At 34.6% G+C, this 18,945-nt stretch overlaps 1 protein-coding gene across 7 annotated transcripts in view; it reads left to right on the top strand.

The window, feature by feature from the left end:
* The window catches only part of AGFG1 (ArfGAP with FG repeats 1), a 64,925-nt gene extending 46,188 nt beyond the window's left edge, over positions 1-18,737 (top strand). Inside the window, exons 5-14 of one of the 7 annotated variants that reach the window (XM_054585583.1) lie at positions 818-971; positions 4,916-5,035; positions 7,328-7,537; positions 8,562-8,742; positions 11,126-11,202; positions 11,925-12,017; positions 12,955-13,002; positions 14,813-14,971; positions 15,868-15,959; positions 16,546-18,737. In XM_054585583.1, coding sequence (XP_054441558.1) covers positions 818-971; positions 4,916-5,035; positions 7,328-7,537; positions 8,562-8,742; positions 11,126-11,202; positions 11,925-12,017; positions 12,955-13,002; positions 14,813-14,971; positions 15,868-15,959; positions 16,546-16,605 — 1,194 coding nt within the window. In that variant the 3' untranslated portion in view covers positions 16,606-18,737. Of the gene's footprint in view, positions 1-817; positions 972-4,915; positions 5,036-7,327; positions 7,538-8,561; positions 8,743-11,122; positions 11,203-11,924; positions 12,018-12,954; positions 13,003-14,812; positions 14,972-15,867; positions 15,960-16,545 lie in introns of all 7 variants that reach the window. The other 6 variants (XM_054585584.1, XM_054585582.1, XM_054585587.1 and 3 more) reach the window with 6 other exon arrangements.
* The last annotated feature ends 208 nt before the right edge of the window (positions 18,738-18,945 follow it).

The raw sequence follows: 18,945 nt of genomic DNA, 5'->3' as shown, positions 1-18,945 counted from the left end.
GCATGTGTGTGGAAACACAGGTGGCTTTGCATTCTGTACCTTATTCTCAAAAACTGAATAGACTGAAGTCATTTCATGAGTTGATACCTAAAGTTTGTACTTCTGCCCTTTATTACAGTTGACTGAGCTGTGACAAATCTACTATTGTGTGACATTATGTCTACCTTACACAAAAATGGTTCAGAGGCATGGTACTGTTCGAATTAAATCCTACTCTTCTTAATAATGAGCAGTAGGGCATCTGGATAAATTGCTCTGTTTTTGCACAAAAAGATTTGAGTGAAAAATGAAGAGAAGTGTTAAGTCAGTATAATGTAACTCTTCTTCCTATGTATGAAGGATGTGCTGTATGAAAGCCTTATCCGCTTCTCTCAGCAGTAAGACTGTCTGCCAAGGGTGCGCCACACTGGAAGAAGAAGAGTTGTCTTGAGCCACACATTAAATACATTGCGACATGTAAAATCACACACACACACAAAATCTCATAATGTTTCAGGTAAATTTACAATTTCGTGTTGGGCTGCATGCAGCCCTTGGGCCGTAAGTTGGACACCCCTGCAAGCAGTAAACCCATCCTTTGTCGTGAGGTGTAACAGCTGTTGTAATTGTGTTTCTTTGCTTTTCACACTGTACTTAAAGTTGAAAGATAATTTGAGAATAGATGTTGAAAATTGGTGCATTTCAAAAAATACCAAAATACAGGTAAAAGATTATGTAATCTTTAAACTATGTTTTAAGCTTGATCAGTTGGGAACAGTGTGATAGCAGTTTAGCATATCATACTGGAGTCTCTTTATAGCTAATATGTGGTTTATAGTCCCCTGTTGTAGGTCGCTCTCAAGGACAGCAACAAGAAAAGAAGCAGTTTGACCTTTTAAGTGATCTTGGGTCAGACATATTTGCTGCTCCAGCTCCTCAGTCAACAGCCACAGCCAACTTTGCTAACTTTGCACATTTCAACAGTCATGCAGGTAAATGTTTTTTCCCCAAGACTTTTTACCAGAGTTGTGTATAAACACCAAGAAACAGCCATTCTTTTAAAAAGTTAAGTACTAGTAAACATATTCTGTTGAGAATATTTGGTCGCTTATACCTGTTGAGGTGTACATGTAATCATGTAACCCTGGTGCTTTTAATTACAAAAGAGACTAAATGTCAGGTATTGACGTGACCTCTTTCCATAGAAAAATGGGAAAGGACTATTAAATTTTTTTAACGTTTTGGTATGGACAGTTTCAAATGTTCAAAAGTAACCTTCATGTACTCATCACTCATGGCTAATCTGGTTTGATTTCTCATTCTAGTCACTTCCTCTTAAGTTATTTTGAAGCAAATCTGAGACATAGTAGTTTATCCCTAAATAACCTATTTTATATGTATTTATAAAATAAGGGTTTTTTGAGGGGGATTTATAATCACGGTAGTATTACTGCTCCCTAAATAAATGGAATAATAATAAACAATAATTTGTTAGTATTCAAATATCCATTGTGCATGCACACACACATATTTTATTCAGATTATGTTTCAGGTAAGGTCTACACATTGCAATTGTGAAATATGTCTCTTAGCCTATAGGTTCTTCCTCCATCCCCTTTAATTTATTTGTTGAAGAAACTAGGTTATTTGTCCTGTTGAGTTTTAAGCAAGTCTGAAGTTGTTGACTGCACCACTGTGGGGTCCTTTATCAGGTTCCTCTCTTTCACATCTCCTGTAAATTGGTAGGGACTTTATCAGTTACATTTTTTTGTTGTTGTTGTTGCTGCTGTTGTTCCTGGGTGGTGGCAGAGCGGGCAGGCCTGCTACTTAGGACTTAAGAGGCAGATAGTATTGACTACCTGTTTTGGCGATGTTAGCTGTTGATGGCCAGTGCTGAGGTATGTTATGCAAAGTTGTGATAATCTAAATTTATCGTTCCTTTATTTAGCAGCTGAAGTATTGGGGTAGCCAGAAAGTTCCCTAAGATGACTCTAGAGCACTTAGTTGTCTTTATCTTCATTTGAAACAGTTATGTGAGATTGTATTGTGACAGCTGTCATATGAATGTGCATTTTTAAAAAAACATTGAAGTTGGTGAATTTTTGTGTAGCCATTTTAATATTGAAGATGGGAGAAAATAAGCAACGTTTTTGGTATACTATGCTTCATTATTTCAAGAAAGGTGAAAACGCATCTGAAATGCAAAAAAGATTGTGCAGTGTTTGGAGAAGGTGCTGTGACTGATTAAACGTATCAAATTGGTTTGTGAAGTTAAGTGCTGGAGATTTCTCATTAGATGATGCTCCACAGTGAGGTAGACCAGTTAAAGTTGATAGCATCCCAATCGAGACATTGAGAACAATCAGTGTTATACCATGTGAGAAATAGCCAACATACTCAAAATATCCAAATCAATAAAGTTATTGGTGAAAGTGAAAAATGTGCCTTTTATTTTATGAAAAAAACATACAAACTTCTTGGCCAACCCAATACTTAAAAAAACAAAAACAATAGAAATTCTACAGAAATATGCCTGCAATTAGAAACATAATAGTTATTTTGACTGGTAATAAACATCACAAAACCTACAAACTGTAAACTGTAATTAATTTTTTTCATACCTTATATTAGGGATGTCAAACTCAATTCCCTTGCTACTAAGGTAAACACAATTGAGTAGTAAAAACGCAGCATGTGAGGAACTATGGTGCCCTTTTTAAGGCGGGGGGGGGGTGCCCGAATCTGTTGCCACATGGAAATACAGGTTTAGGATTACTAATATATTAATTTTCTTTTTAGAGAAGCAAGGAATCTTATTTAAAGTAAACATGTTCTCTTTTTAAGTTTTGGAAATTGATGGAAAAAATTTAAATATTGTGTAGGTGAAACAAAGGTACCTGTCAGCTGAATTTGATGAAGGCTGTTAGTGTCCGTCCTCTGGTCTCGACCTTTCTCACGAGCACCTGTTTCTCATTAAAGAGGAAATACAGCTCTTAGAAGGTTCAGGCTCATTAACTTGGTGCCTTAAATTTTAAACTTAGCTGATTCCTTTATACTTTTTGAAATAAGATTATTTAAAACACACCTTTACTGTTTTATCACATTCTTTTTAGTTTGGATTTCTTTGTGTAAAGATTGCTTAAGGTTCCAGACAGTAACTTTTGTATTATTACATTTATTAGAGCTTAATTTCCAAACTTGTATTTATCAAAGTTTTATTCCACAGCACTTAGATGTTGTAAAAGTTACTATAACCATTTGTTGAAGATGATGAATAGTCTACAAATGAAAACTAATAGAAATATTAGAAAGTCCTATATTTTCGTAAAGGTTAGATATTTGATTAATGTGTTTGGTGATCTGGTGAGAAACACTGGGAAAATGTAAAGGAGATGAAGTAGACTTGACTAAATGAATTGTGTTGAGCTGATGTTTTTTTCCTGATGTTTGAAATATATTAAATGTATATTTTTCCCTTATGATATTGTAAATTTAAGATAAATATAGAACATATACTATTATATAGTATATATTCATATGTTTGAGGTTTAAGTGATATCTAGCTTAGGGATTCCTATTTCTTCAAGGGACATGTGTTTCATTTGTTCTCAGATGTACATCTGAGTTGTTTTAAAAACCTAAAACTTACCTTATGCAATATGGCCCACTAAATTTGAGAACTTTCTGTTCCATGTTCTCTGTTTGGTTTATGGTTGCATTATCTATATATTATACATTTTGGCCTTATAAATTTACTTGGCCACTTAGTAGAATTTTCTTCATTTTGGTCTTATATTTTAAAGCTCTTAAAGAATTTCTGTTGTTTCAAAAGTTGTAGTGCTGGAATTGCAAGTAGAGACGTATATAGTGAATCCTCTCATTTTGCTAGTTGATAAAACTGGTAGAGCCAGAACAATTGAGGGACTTGTCCAGAGCTCTTCAGTTACCTGTGTTAGGGTGGAATTCTCTGATTTTAATCTCAGATTCCCTTTGCACTAAATTGTTTTTGTTTAGTGGTTTTCTCTGCAATACTAAATGGGAACTGTGTTTAAACTCGTATTACACTTATTATATAAACTCATATAGCGATTCCAAAATACTGAAGAAATTAATTTTAAAATTTATTATTCATTTGTTAGTACTTATATTTATTTTGGGGAAAGTAAAATTTCAACTTAAAAAGAAATTGAATTAAGTAAAAAATAATGACAAAAGATTGGGGGTATCCAGAAAATACAGAATTTATATTGTTAAGCAGTAAGCAGCCTTTTAGTTTAGGGACTTCTGTATAGTGTTTGAGAGGTAAGATAAACGTGTTTCGAAGAGGCTTTCAAGAGCACAGTGTGGCCGGCGATGCTGGGGCAGCGCCTCACGTTTCAGAAGCGCTTGGCGCGATTGCCCAGAAAGGGAAGTGTCACGGGCTCCAAGTAAAAGAGGTCTGTTTTAGGTACATTTCCTCCCCTACCGTCGTATCTTTTAAGGTTATTAAGTTAATTAAACCATTTTATATCAATACTGTAGATTCATCTGGCTGATGAATCATTTATTACCATTTTAAATCTGAATTCTCCAGACTGCATCCTATATCCAACATTTCTACCTGCTTTACTGTAACTCATGTATTTAGTGCTCTTAATTTAGAGTTTTCTTTAATAGAGTTAAATTTATAGTACTATTCCTGTGATCGCTCAAAGGGTATTGTATGCAACTTTATCATTGTACAACGTGGTTTTGGAAATTTCTGGTTACCCTTTAATAAACTGTTTGAAATTGGGCTAAATAAACATGGGTAGGATTTAAAATCTGATTTCTGTATGTCTTTAAAATGAGTTCTGAGATGTAGAAACTTTCCATAAAATTCTTAAATTCATTTGTCATGGTTTTTTATTTATAGTTTTCATATTCATTAACATGTATTGTTCCTTACCATTTACAGCTCAGAATTCTGCAAATGCAGATTTTGCAAACTTTGATGCATTTGGACAGTCTAGTGGTTCGAGTAATTTTGGAGGTTTCCCCACAGCAAGTCACTCTCCTTTTCAGCCCCAAACTACAGGTAGAGCTTCTCCAGCATTATGCCTAAATGTTTTCTTTAAAGAACAAAGTAAAACTCTCTAGATGTAATTCTGAAAATTATTCTAATCTTCAATTCTATAATGATCTCATTTTAAAATAGTTCTGTTTTACAAAGCTCTGGGGAAACCTGAAATCTCTTATTTTATTTCTGTGTTCATTTGTGTTTCTGACCTCTTTGGTATGTTGTCTAATTCACAACATCGATTCTCCTTTTCCTGCACATGAATCTTCCTTAAATTCCTTACGCAAGGAGGAATTAAAGTACTACAGTGTTTTAGGTTTATAGAACACAATAATTTAGGCTCTAAGAAAAGGAAGCGAATTGACTGCTTCCATAGAACTAAAAGTATAAGTAATTTTCAGGACAACAAACTTGCAAGAAATAAATGTTACTAGTCACAAGTAGGTTATTTAAGGGTCACTTTAGTCAAACTTGAAAATAGTTTTCTGTGCAGGAATTGGTCTTTAAACAATGAATACTCTCCCATAATCTATGTTATTTTCAGAAACTCATTGAACCCTTGTTTAGATCTTTGGCTGATTACTTTGCTTTCAACTTGAACTCTGTGTATTGTCTTAAAGATTTTTCTTTCAATTATCTTTTTTTTCCTTTAACTTTTATCATTTACGTAATTTTTGGCTGTCCAGTATTTAGAATGCTTTCATCTAGCTGCAGTTTTGGTGAATTTACTTCAGCTTTTCCTCTCCAGGCTACCAACAGTAAGTTCTGTTGTCAAGGAGGCATCTTTTACTAATTTTACTTTTTATGCTATATTTCATGGGTTTTTCAGTTATAGAATGTTAATCATCTTTTAATAATCTGTATAAACTCTTGCTATTACTTTCCCTTCACTATTACTAAACTCAGAGAACACAATAGTATACAATGAGTTAGTCGATTTCGTAATTCCATTTTTAATAATTTGAAAAAAATTTCATACAGACTTTGAAAGCTTTACTATGTACTTGATTCATCAGCTGCTTGTAACAGATCACAATCTTTTATTTATTTATTTTTAGAAGGATGGTAAGGGGAGAGACAGAGGAGGAGAGAAACATCAGTGTGTGAGGGGGAAACATCCATCGGTTGCCTCTTGCACACCCCCAACCAGGGACCTGGCCCAAAAAGCCAGGCATGTGCCCTGACTGGGAATCAACCTTTTGGTTTGTGGGACAGCACCCAACCCACTGAGCCACACCAGCCAGGGCCAGATCATAGTCTTTTAAATACACACACTACTTAATTGGAAACAACCAGTGTTTTAATTCCTGAGGAATTTTATTGTTAGGTATTATTTTAGAATGTTTAATTTTAAACATTCTGATTGATGGAAGGTCCCCTCCCCCCCAATAGTGGTATAGCCTTTCTGTTCTAAAAATAGCTATACGTGTTTTGCTATCACTTTAATATAAAACTACTTTTATATATTACTTTGATTGTTGAAACCAATGTGTTGGTGTAAAGAACTGGTATCAAAAGTTTAGGATCAAAAGTACAGCATGCAATATACTGGCGTTAGCCTTTAGTAGTACTCTAAAGAAGTCTCTAGATTATAGAATGAACTTTAAAATCTTAGCAGGATATATTATAATTAGTGACCTTTTGGTGAATTATGCTTTATAAAGTTAAAAATTGCCATAATATTTAAATTTTTATATTGTGTACTACAATTTTTATTCCTTAAACTATAGTAGGGCATGGTTTTAATGGAATTTTTATTCCTTAAACTATAGTAGGGCATAGTTTTAATGGGGATACCATGTGCATTAGATTATTGTGTGGAATTAATAATAGCTCTTTAAATAAAATGAGTCTGGAGCTCAAAGACCATCTATTATAAATTCTGGATCAAAATAGTACATCTTAAGACATTTTAAATTTCTACCTTTGAATTTGTTTTCAACCAAGTCTTCATTAGAACTACAGAAGCTTATATTGTCAGGTACCTGTTAGCAGAAGACCTAGTAAAAAGGTCATAGTAAATAACTATAAAGGGGTCTTAAACCAGGTGAATTATATTCTTCAGGAGAGGTAATAACACGCAGAAATTTGTAACTCGTCATTTTGCCAAGGCCTTTAAAAACCTAGTTTTGCAAATTATAAAAAGTCACATGTAGCTGGTTAAAGTTGAATGCTATTTGCCAGTTGTTACTTTTAGGAATATAGGATTGCTTATAGAATACTTAATTTAGGAAGCAGTGATCATATAATCTACCACAGCATATTGGGAAAAGTCTAGAAATTTCAAATGTTTTATTTATTCTGTTACAGGTGGAAGTGCGGGATCAGTAAATGCTAATTTTGCTCATTTTGATAACTTCCCCAAGTCCTCCAGTGCTGATTTTGGAACCTTCAACACTTCCCAGAGTCATCAAACAGCAACAGCTGTTAATAAAGTTTCAACAAACAAACCTGGTCTTCAGACTGCAGACAAATATGCAGCACTTGCTAATTTAGACAATATCTTCAGTGCTGGGCAAGGTAATCAAAATTCAAACAAAGCAATACAAATTTGTATATTATACAGTCCTTTAAACTTAGTTGTGTTTATTAAAACCTGAGGATGCTGTGCTCTTCTTAGTGGTTGTGTAGATTTTGAGAATCTGAAATCTCAACTATAAAACTGAAGGCATAGAAACTAATTTCTGTTCTTCTAGTTTCAAAAGAAAGTAATTGACAGAAATTTAATTTTGTCTTAGAAAGCATGCTTTGCTGTTCTAAGGCCTTACAGGGATAAGAATGTTAGAACGGACTGGAAGGTTATTTGGTGGTTTCTATAATATATTCATTTTGAACTATTTTCTATTAATATCTTGGTAATTTTTTTAAAATGATTTTTACAATGTGTTTTTATGCCTAGAATTGGTCTCGAGGCCAGTATTTTGCCTCTCAAAGTGCATAGTGCAGTGGGGAAGAGCAGGGATCTGCCTTCAGGCTGGATTTTGTCCTGCTCTCTGCAGGGCCTACTTTCTCATCTACAAAATGAGGGTAGTAAGTAGCATTGAAACCATGGCATTGTATTATATGTTACTGCATGTAAGGCATTTAGAACAGGGCTTGGCACATAGTAAATACTCAGTAAATGTTCCCTGTTATTACTACCTCTAAGTTTTTCATGGACAACCCTGCGAAAATGCCATTAATAGATTGTTCACTTTAGGGTCCCTCATTTTACAAGTTTATGTTTACTTGAATGAAGTGCACCTTTCTAGGAGATGTTAAGTAGCACTTTTTGAGAGTTCCTTCTTTATGCACAGTTTAGATGTGTCATTGGTACAGAGTCTTAGTTTTTGTTATAGAAGCAGTATTCTGTCTTTACCCCAGTGGTATGTATCACAACTAATTCTGTCTAGTATTTTCTAGATTATTTATTAGATAAGACTCCAGAGTCCATCCATTTATTTGCTTAGCTCCGAATCAGTTTCAAATTTACATGTGTTGCATAGCAAATATGGTTGATAAGTTTGGAGGTATTAATTTTCTGTTGTAATTTGTTTGTTCACAGGTGGTGATCAGGGGAGTGGCTTTGGGACCACAGGTAAAGCTCCTGTTGGTTCTGTGGTGTCAGTTCCCAGTCAGTCAAGTGCATCTTCGGACAAGTATGCAGCCCTGGCAGAGCTAGACAGCGTTTTCAGCTCTGCAGCCACCTCCAGTAATGCGTACACTTCCACAAGTAATGCCAGCAGGTACCTGGTCTTAGTGTTCCTGCTTCATGCTTAAATCTTTCTTCAACTCTGAATAATAATGTTAAAGAATGAGTATTTGGGGCATAATTTTAAAATTATTGAATTTTTTATAAATTTGAGGAAACTGAGTGTAATTTGCTAACTATATGTGCTAAAGTAAAATCCTTGAATAATTACCTAATTTTATCTTCCATTTAATCAAAGGTTTTGTTGCTTTCTTGAACACCAAAATGTAACTCAGCATATGTATACATCTCAAAATGGACAGCTAGATACAGATTTAATTATACTCAGCAGAGAATCCATTTAGCAAATTATATGCTTTTAAGGTACAGTTCTTAGTCATGAAGACTAAACACTGAAAGTAACATGATGTTGCCTTCGTTATAAATAGGCTTTTTTAGAAATGTTTGCACCAGTACCCAGCACTAATTCCATACCTCTTCAGTGTCATACTGATATTTATAAATAGACCTACCTGTTAACTGTGTTCATATACACCAGGTATAAAGGAATTCTTGGCAGCAGGAAGTCTGACACATTTTAACAACATAGCTCTTTAAAAGCTCTTACAGTTTTGACTTCTAAGGTGTACAGAAGTCTCGGTGACTTACCTATACATTTTATCCATCTCATTGTTTTTATTCCTGTGGATTGTCCCTCTTTTGTTATCCTAGAAGGTTTTTATTTTATCACCTTTTCTAGAGAGAAATGGTAGGATTGTAACACCAACTACTTGGTCTCTCCAGTAATAAATTTTCCATATGCCATATAGGAAAAATTAAATATGAAGAATGAAATTTAGAGTATTTTTTACTTTATTAATATTGTCTATATTAGACATGTAATAGTGGACTAAAGCAAAGTGGCCCTAAAACCTGGGAACATGGGTTACACATAACAAATGGCTTAATTGATATTACATTACAGTGGTCCATGGAATGTTTTGAGTACTACCTGGGCCCTTTGAAGGGATCTGTTAGGTTAAAACTATTCATAGTCATTTTGAGCGATTCTTTGTGTTTTCAGTTGTTGATGGTGCAAAAATAGCACCAGGTAAAACTTACTGGCATCTTAGCACTAAACTGTACAAGTAGTCATCAAATAATCATTACATTTCTTTTACCACTGTTCATTCAGTTTTACTTACGAATGTTCTCATTAGTTTTTCTTACGAATATTCTTGATGAATCAGTCAAAAGATGAATTGTATTAAATCTTTCTCCTTAAACTGACTGTCTGTGTTCTGTGTGTTGAAGAAAGGTATGCATCAGGCAGGTCTGCTGCGTATTGATGGCTGTCTTGAGGAAATTAACTGGTTAATGGTGGAATGAAGCAGCCTCTTGTATTATGGACCACCATTTTCCCTTGAAAGATGACTGATAGGTAGACCGTGATTATTCAGATTTGGGTATTTGGCGATATTTTCTTACAAATTAAGAATTTAAGCTTATCATTTAAAGGAAAATAACTGGTAATAATTCACACATTCAAGCAAATATTAGAATTTTGGAAACTTATTGACTCTACCGTGAACTTGATAAGCTTCCCATTACTTCTCTGATGAGATGGGTAGCTAATGAATGTGATTCTTTTTTGGGGGGGGGGGGGGGTAGTTTTTTTTTGTTTTTTTTGTGTTTTTTTTATTCTGGATAAGGAAATGTGTTGACATTTGGAAGATTGGGATCAAGTATTTTCCAGATGCCGTAACATCAGTAAAAGATTCATTTAAACTGCAAGAGAGGCTAGTGAATGTTAGCTTTAATTGAGTACAAAAAAGTTAACTGATAAGTTTTCAAATTCTGTATTGCACCTAACCTTTAAGAAATTCCCACTGTTTTTGGTATGATAACAAAGAATATATCTACAATTTTCTGAAAAAGCTATTAAGATACTCCTGTTTTGTTCAACTATGTATCTATGTGAGGCCATTTTTTAAAAAAAATAAATACTTCATCCTAAACAAGTCACAATAGATGGTTGCTCTGTTAAGCCAGCCATTAAAGGGATTTGCAGAAATGTCAGTGTTACTGTTGTCATTAACTTCCTTTTGTTTTGGAAAATATATTTACCATAAAATGTTATTTATGTTAGCACGTAATAGCTTTGTTGTTATTTTTAGGTGGAAAAATTATGTAAAATTTCTGTTTTAATTTTTGTAGCATATGTATATTGATAAATACAGCATACTGAAACAAAGGCTCTTTCAGGTTTTCAATAATTTTCCAGAATGTAATTGAGTCTTGAGACTTAAAGTTTGAGAACCTCTGTGATATGTGGTATGTTCATAATGATCTGTTTCTACATTTTTATGGCCACCCTTTGAATAGATTATCCTTTTTTTTTTTTTAATATGAACTCTTTCAATACTTGTTTTCAGCAGTGTTTTTGGAACAGTGCCAGTGGGTGCTCCTACACAGACACAGCCTGCTTCTTCAAGTGTGCCTGCTCCATTTGGAAGTACGTGTTTCTGGTATACACTTGGCCCTCCTTTATATGCAGGAGATATGTTCCAAGACACCCTCAGTGGGTGTCTGAAACCGTGGATAGTACCAAACCTTGTATATATGTTTTTCCTGTGTGTACATACCTGTGATGAAAAAAAATTTAATTTATAAACTTGGCAATTTTATGGATAGAAGATTTGTTCTCACCATAGATCTTAGCAACCTCAACATTCAGTTTTTTGTTTGTTTCCTTATTAAGTAGAGAACTCTCACCTTTTCACTTAAAGAAAGTACTTCGTAGCTTCTCTTTGGTATGCCCATATTGTGAGCATCACTACTCTTGTGCTTTGGGACCATTATTAATTAAAAATCGAGCAGGATGGAGCGAGATTTCATCACATTACTCAGATTAATGCACAATTTAGAACTTACCAGTGTTCTTTTCTGGAGTTTTCCATTTAATATTTTTGGATTGCCATTGATTGCTGGTAATGAACTGCAGAAAGTGGGATTGTGGATAATGGGGGGGGGACTAATGTAACAGTGGTTTTTATAAAAGCCCAGATGTGTGTTGTATATTGTAGAGCATTTTCTAGGGGAACCAGAAGACAGACCAACAATATTTATTATCAGAAAGCTCATGTTTTCTGTCTTCATAAATATATAACAAATGTTTTAAATATTTGAATAAAAAATGTTTTAGGATTTTATAGTGTATTTTGTAATTTTTTAAAGCTACGCCTTCCACAAACCCATTTGTTGCGGCTGCCGGTCCTTCTGTGGCATCTTCTACAAATCCATTTCAGACCAATGCCAGAGGAGCAACAGGTGAGAAATACAGATTACAGAATGGCAAGTTTTGAAAAACGTGTTTATTGCAAAAAACCATGTGAACATTAGAAAATAAGGATTCTTACTGGGGCTTATAGAAGTTAAATGATTTCCTGTAGTTAGAAGATGACAGAACCAAGACTCAGAACAACTCCAGTTTCTCAGTTGCCATTTCCCCAAATTCAGTTGGTTAGGCATACTAATTTAAAATGCATGGACTTATATTTTAGAAACAATTCCACTTCTGATGGTTAAAACAAACACATAACAACAAAAATTTGTTTTCTATTAATTAAATTCAGTTATATGTAACCTCTTTGACCTCAGTCATGCCGGGTGGGAAAGATGTGTGCAAGATGAATTTTTCTTTTCAGCCATTATATTTTAAACTGAATATGCTGCTCACCTTTCTAATGCTAGCTACATCGAATAATTTTTCCCTCATAATCGTTCATTAGTTTACTTGAGTTTCCTTATGTATTTCTAATTAGCATACAGAATTGTAAATAAAAATCAAGCATTGTTCAGGTGCTCTCTCCAAGATTTGACTTTGTAGATGCTAGATCATTTTAGATTATCCTGTGAATAGCATTTTTGGGTGTAACTTATAAGACCTATAAGTCTTTTTATGAATATGGTTATATCTTCACATGAAAAAAAGTTAGTGCTTATTTAAAATGATGGATTTCATAAATGTGTCTTCATTTGATATTTATTCTAATTTCCCCTTTATTGCTAACAGTGTAAATGTTACAGTATCATGAATAGAGTTCAAATAAAAAGATTGTGGATGTATTCTTATCATGCATTATGCTACCCACTTTCTAACAGCACATTCTAATTTTAGAACTTCTTAATGAAACAAGTTTACTTCTATTTTTACAATAGTTACCGTAAGTTAATTGACATTGGTCTCTTTATGGCTTTCCATAAGGCCTTTCTGGAGCAATGCATTCTCAAGTGTTTCCTCACGCTCATTTTGGTAGGTGGCCACAGCGAATGTCTAGATTTATGTGGCAGTTTGTCTACCTGCTTGTGGAAGCTTCTGCTAGTGTTCTGGATCCCTGCATGTGGAATTAAGTTTTTCCATGTTTTAAAATGGAGTGGGCATGAATGTGTGGCATTGGATTTCCTTATATTTAAAGTTACATGAAAATCTTGCGTAGCGATTTCTGTTTTGATGCTGAAAAGCATTATTGCTTACCTCCATGGTCACATTAGAATGTTAAATAGCCCTTTTGATTATTTTCCTTGAGTTTGAATTTATAGTACTTTGAGTGACACATTTTGATATCCATGGAGTTTGGTTTTGTTTAACTGTATCCAAGTTTTGCTTTTTAGTGCTTTCTTAAAAAGCGGTATGTCAAAGTTATGTCAGTGCATTGTTGTCTGTTACGAAACCCTCCTGTTTCTGTGCAGTGTGCTTAATTCACTTGCTTCCTAGTGGCTTGTTTTTCCTTTTTTTCCTCCTCAATAATAAGAAAGTCATTTAAAATTTTTTGATATTCTACTTAGGTTCATTGAGAATCATTGTTAAAAACATTAGGATTACAGGGTTACTTTGAGCAACATCTATGACATTTTTATAAGGTTTTTTAAAATAAAAGATAATTCATTGTAACATTATGTGTGTTAATGTCTGTGCCTTAGATCTTAATTTTAAAAATTAGGTTGATTTTTTAAATACAATTCAGTGAATTATGTTTTCTGATAGCATCACGCTAAAACTATTTCACTATGTAATTAACTAGTATTCTCTATCAGAAGCAATGTTACTGGCTTTTACTTCACTGAGACCTTTCCTAGAACACATAGTCTTCTCTAGCAATAAGTAATACCGTGTTTTGTTCCTACGTGATTCTGTAATGCGAATCAGTTCAGGAGCAGTTCGTAAGTGGGAACAACGGCAGCATGCCACGTCAGTGGGGCAGTCCACACAGGTTTCCCCAGCCTGTGCATGTTCAGTTTCATGGAGCAGCAGCAGCTACACCGGGCAGGCGGGGCAGGAGTGCGGCACTGAACACTCTCCACTTAGGCTGCACACTTGGTCTCTTCTAAGAATCCTTAATGCACTTCCTTCCCAGTCTGGGTGCATTTTGCCCTAATTTTTATAACTCGGCAATCCTAACTTCCTTATTAACTCTTTATCCAAAGCTTTATTTACCTTCCAAAAAAGGAATGTGGGGGTGTATATATTTCTTTTGGAGCTGGTTTTTTTAGGAGTGTAACATGCCCTTTTAATTGTGTTAGTGTTTTTATTAAGATCCCCCTCCTCCCTTTTTTGGCTCTGGTTACAAAGCTGCATACCTTTTGCGTGGCCTGCCTCTGACCTTGTTTCTCCTGTAAGTCTTGTTATTTTTGGTGAACTACTTTGCAGAGGTTTAAAATTTTTTTTCCAGAAATTGATGTTACACTATAGCACACAATTGAGAAGATAAAATTAAATATTTAGCTATTTTACTGTATATAGCAAATCAAAACTGAAAAAGTAAAACTAGTATGTACTCATCTGAATTGCATTATGGTGGGCTTTAAAAAGTAGACTGCTGTTTAGACCCGAACTTTATTAATGTATTTTGAGAAATTTTCTTTGTAAGTTTTATTCTGTTTATTGGGTTTTAGGAAAATATAATTCTGTAGGTATTCAAACTTTGAATTTTGAAATTTAGAATACCTTTAATGTCCATCTTAATATTTTTCAAGGTAAACGATGTCTCTTCTGTAATGTTGACTGTGAGAAACAAAATGTACCTTTATGTATGTAAGTGGTCACCCTTCTCTTCCCCTGTCAGCGGCGACCTTTGGCACTGCATCCATGAGCATGCCTGCAGGCTTTGGGACTCCCACGCCCTACAGCCTGCCCACCAGCTTCAGCGGCAGCTTCCAGCAGCCTGCCTTTCCAGCCCAAGCAGCTTTCCCTCCACAGACAGCTTTTTCCCAGCAGCCCAATGGTAAGGTCTGATGTTTACCTGTAAGTCCACTTTAAGTCTCTTATATGTCATAATGTTGCATGTTTGGACAAAAGGGTTTATCTGAAGAATGTTGTAGCATTTTCTACCAAATGTGTATTTGGGCCTCAGAAAATTGACTGAATTAGTAAGTTTTTGTGACCAGATTACAGACTGAGGAGAAATCAGAGTCTCTAAAGAGACCCTTCTTTCTCAGAATCCCCAGTGTCTGTCTTTTTCATTTATCTGTGTTCTGTTACACCTCTTGGTTTTAAAAAGAAACTTGAAGGACGTAGAGTGTTTTTGTTTTGCATCAGAAAACTGTTTGTATGGCATTTTGTGAATTTGTTACTTGTTTTGGGGAAGATTCAGTAGAGACCAGCTTGTCGTCGTTTCCTCCCCCGCCGCCCCCGTTGTGTTCATGACTGAAGTTGAAATCCATAGATTTGAAGATTATTTTAGGGTTATATATTTTCTTTTTTACAGTCAGTAGTTAGATAAAAATTTGGAAATAGGGACCATGGTAGAGCCATAATGATGAAATGCTTCTTACGAAATGCTGTGCTTGTTCACGTAGGAACTGCTGTGTGGCCCCGTAGCCCCCGTCACACACCTCCAGTGTGGGTCTGTTTGTTAAACCCTTTGGAGGTCAGCAGCTTACACACCTGAGACAAATTGGAATTAACCATTTCAGGAGACCTACATAAAAGCTCTTTTAAGACATGCCGCAGGAAGTTTGTCTCTGGTATTTGAAAGACCATGAGACCTAACAATTTGACATTGATATTTTATTGTTATTGCCCTGGTAGGAGTTTCTCTAAAATGCATTATGAGGCTTTATGAACATCACATTGTCTCTCAAAGGTATGGGTTCTAATTCGTGGTTCTGTTTTAATAAGGTGCAGGTTTTGCAGCATTTGGACAAACAAAGCCAGTGGTAACGCCTTTTGGTCAAGTTGCAGCTGCTGGAGTATCTAGTAATCCTTTTATGGTAAGTGAGATGCAATGTTAAGCACTTTGTAGGTTGGTAACTTTTTATTTTCAAATTAGGAAAAGCAGGATGTGACTCTTAGATGCTGTTTGGTATTCTACTGATAGGACATTGCAAGAGTGTACAAACTGAGGCAGCCACTCTGCATGATTCCTCTTTGGCTTAAAAAAGAAAACCACATTAATCAGTTGAACTCAAAACATTGACATTAAATAAGCTGTTTTAGAACATGAAACTTGTCTGCTTTCTTATCAAAGTAACACTTGATGAGAGGCTGTAGATTTAGTGAACATTGTGAAAACGAGTCTTGGGGTCAGACTTGATTTGAACCATAAATGCAACTTTTTTAAGAGTCAGGTTCTTTTTAGACTCTATTTTGAGAATTATATGAAATAATGTGTACATAAAAGGTACAGTACAATGCCTGACACCTCATAGTTTTATTGTAGTATATTGCTAATAATGATAGGGAATAAATTTGATTGCCAATAATTAATCCTAATCTAAAATACTGTTCAATATTTTCATCTTTTCTACACACACCACTCTTGTCTGTTTATTTATTTTGTCTTATGTTTTTCTTTAGACTGGTGCACCGACAGGACAGTTTCCAACAGGAAGCTCATCAACCAATCCTTTCTTATAGCCTTATATAGACATTTTACTGGAACGAACTTTTATGTGGTCACATTACATCTCTCCGCCTCTTGCACTGTTGTCTTGTTTCACTGATCTTAGCTTTAAACACAAGAGAAGTCTTTAAAAAGCCTGCATTGTTGATTAAACACCAGGTAATACGTGCAAAACAGAGGGCTCCGGTAACAACTTTTAACCTGTGAATTGGCAGAAAAAGGTAGAGGTATCATGTATATTAAAAATTGGCTAATATTAAGTTATTGCAGATACCACATTCATTATGCTGCAGTACTGTACATATTTTTCTTAGAAATTAGCTATTTGTGCATATCAGTATTTGTAACTTTTAACACATTGTTATGTGAAAAATGTTACTGGGGAAATAGATCAGCCACTTTTAAGGTGCTGTCGTGTGTCTTGGAATGAATGACCTAAAATCGTTTTAACCATTGCTACTGGAAAGTTACAAAGTCAGAATGGGAAGGTTTTATTCATTCTTGAATTTTTCCTTTCTAAAGAGCTCTTCTATTTATACATGCCTAAATTCTTTAAAAATGTAGAAGGATACCTGTCTGCATAATAAAGCTGATCATGTTTTGCTACAGTTTGCAGGTGAAAAAAATAAATATTAGAAAATATGCTATTGTTTTTGTGTTCTTGCTGCAATGCCTTTACCAAAGTGGCCTTATATATGAGTAGTGAATTGAGAACATCTCGAATTCTTAAATTAGAATTTCAGAAGACTTCTAGTGATTAACTTTTATGTCTCAAAGAGAAAATTTTATAAAAAGGCCATGTAGAAGATGTATTAAAACTACTATGATTGCTGTATTCAGGAATATGTCAGTGGTAAAGCATTTAAATGTAGCTTGTCAGATTCACCATAATCCTTCGAATTTCTTTGCAACTTCTTAGTTTTGTGAAATTTGTATATATGAAAAATTTGCATGTATGTGTATTTACAAATTTTTAAAAGTATCTTGAATTCTCAGACTGCAAAAGGCCTATTTTAAATATTGATTTAAAAATATTGTCTTTGAATGTATTGGAAGCAGACATGCATTAACTGTGACATGATTGCACCTCGGATTTTTTTCTTTGGGCAGACTGAACTATTAATAGGACATTTGTTTATGTTCATACCTGGGGGCAGAGAAACTGGAACCCAGTGTTACCTGAAAGTTACAGAGTACCTTGTTTAAAAAGTCAAATGATACTAATGTTTGGTTATATCTTTTTGTTAATATTCAAATGAACGTGTTTAAATATTTATGTACAATAATGCCTCATTCATCCAGAGATAATCTGGCATTCTCATCAAAACAGAACACAACTGGGAAACTTGGAATTTTGTTTTAATGCCTTTGAGCAACCTATCTAAGTCACAAAGTCTATACTGATTATTTGATTTCCCAGCCCATAGCATATTAGCAGTTCAGAAGTGGCGCCTTGAAAGGAAGAACGTAGAAAATAACTATGGAAAAACCATGAAGAGCATACACTATTGAAGACCGTTTAGTGTAGGGGGCAGCCAGCTTAGCCTAGACCACTATATTACATCATCTTCTAATAATTGTTTAGTCTTAGGACTCCATGTGTCATCAAGAAAAGGTGAAATGACATATGTGTTTGTAAAGTTTTATCTTAAAATGATTAGAAAATTTTTTTAAAGCTTTGGTATTAAAAGAGGTGAAACATCAGTTTCCTCACACATTTTATTCATGTTGAATACCTTTGCCAGTGGCGGTTACATGAGTGATCCTACTATATTCAATCTGTGTAGTGTTTGAGGCTTGTTAAAACATTGCTGTTCATTGCAAATCCAGCTTGAATGTGTGGTTTATCTGAACCGTTTGATAAGAAGACTGGAGGTACCTGCCCCTTTTCTGAGCAGTATGCCTCTTCTTTCAGAATTAAATGAATGCTGCAAAGGTTGTGGTGTGTGTTGGTGTATACTTGAAGTGTCTCTACTTTTGTGGGTGTCCCTCCAACCCCTTGATCATGGAGGGAATGCTTAAGAAATGTCTTTGTATGTCTATGTTTTAGATTGTACTGGATCCCAATCAATCCATGTGTACAAAGTTATAATATATAATTGTAGGCCATTACCCAGTTAACCTCCTAGGCTTTCCATCTAAGAAATAAGTAAATTAAACAGTTATTAAAATAATTTTAAAGACTTTTTTCTGAGTAAATTTTGAATTTTGTAATTAAATGGGAACTCTTAATGACTTACTTGAAATGAGTGCTTAAAAAAGTGGAAGCGCTTAGTTTAAGAAGTGATCCAGATTTACAGTGGTTTTAAATCAACTTTTGTTAGACTTTCATATTCAGATCAGATTTGCATCTG

Source organism: Pteronotus mesoamericanus, unplaced genomic scaffold (genome assembly GCF_021234165.1).
Source record: "Pteronotus mesoamericanus isolate MK-2021 breed Mesoamerican mustached bat unplaced genomic scaffold, CSHL_Meso_final contig_90, whole genome shotgun sequence".
NCBI classification, from domain to species: Eukaryota; Metazoa; Chordata; class Mammalia; order Chiroptera; family Mormoopidae; genus Pteronotus; species Pteronotus mesoamericanus.
The sequence above is the reverse complement of the archived record's forward strand: the minus strand, read 5'-3'. Positions and strand labels throughout refer to the sequence as shown.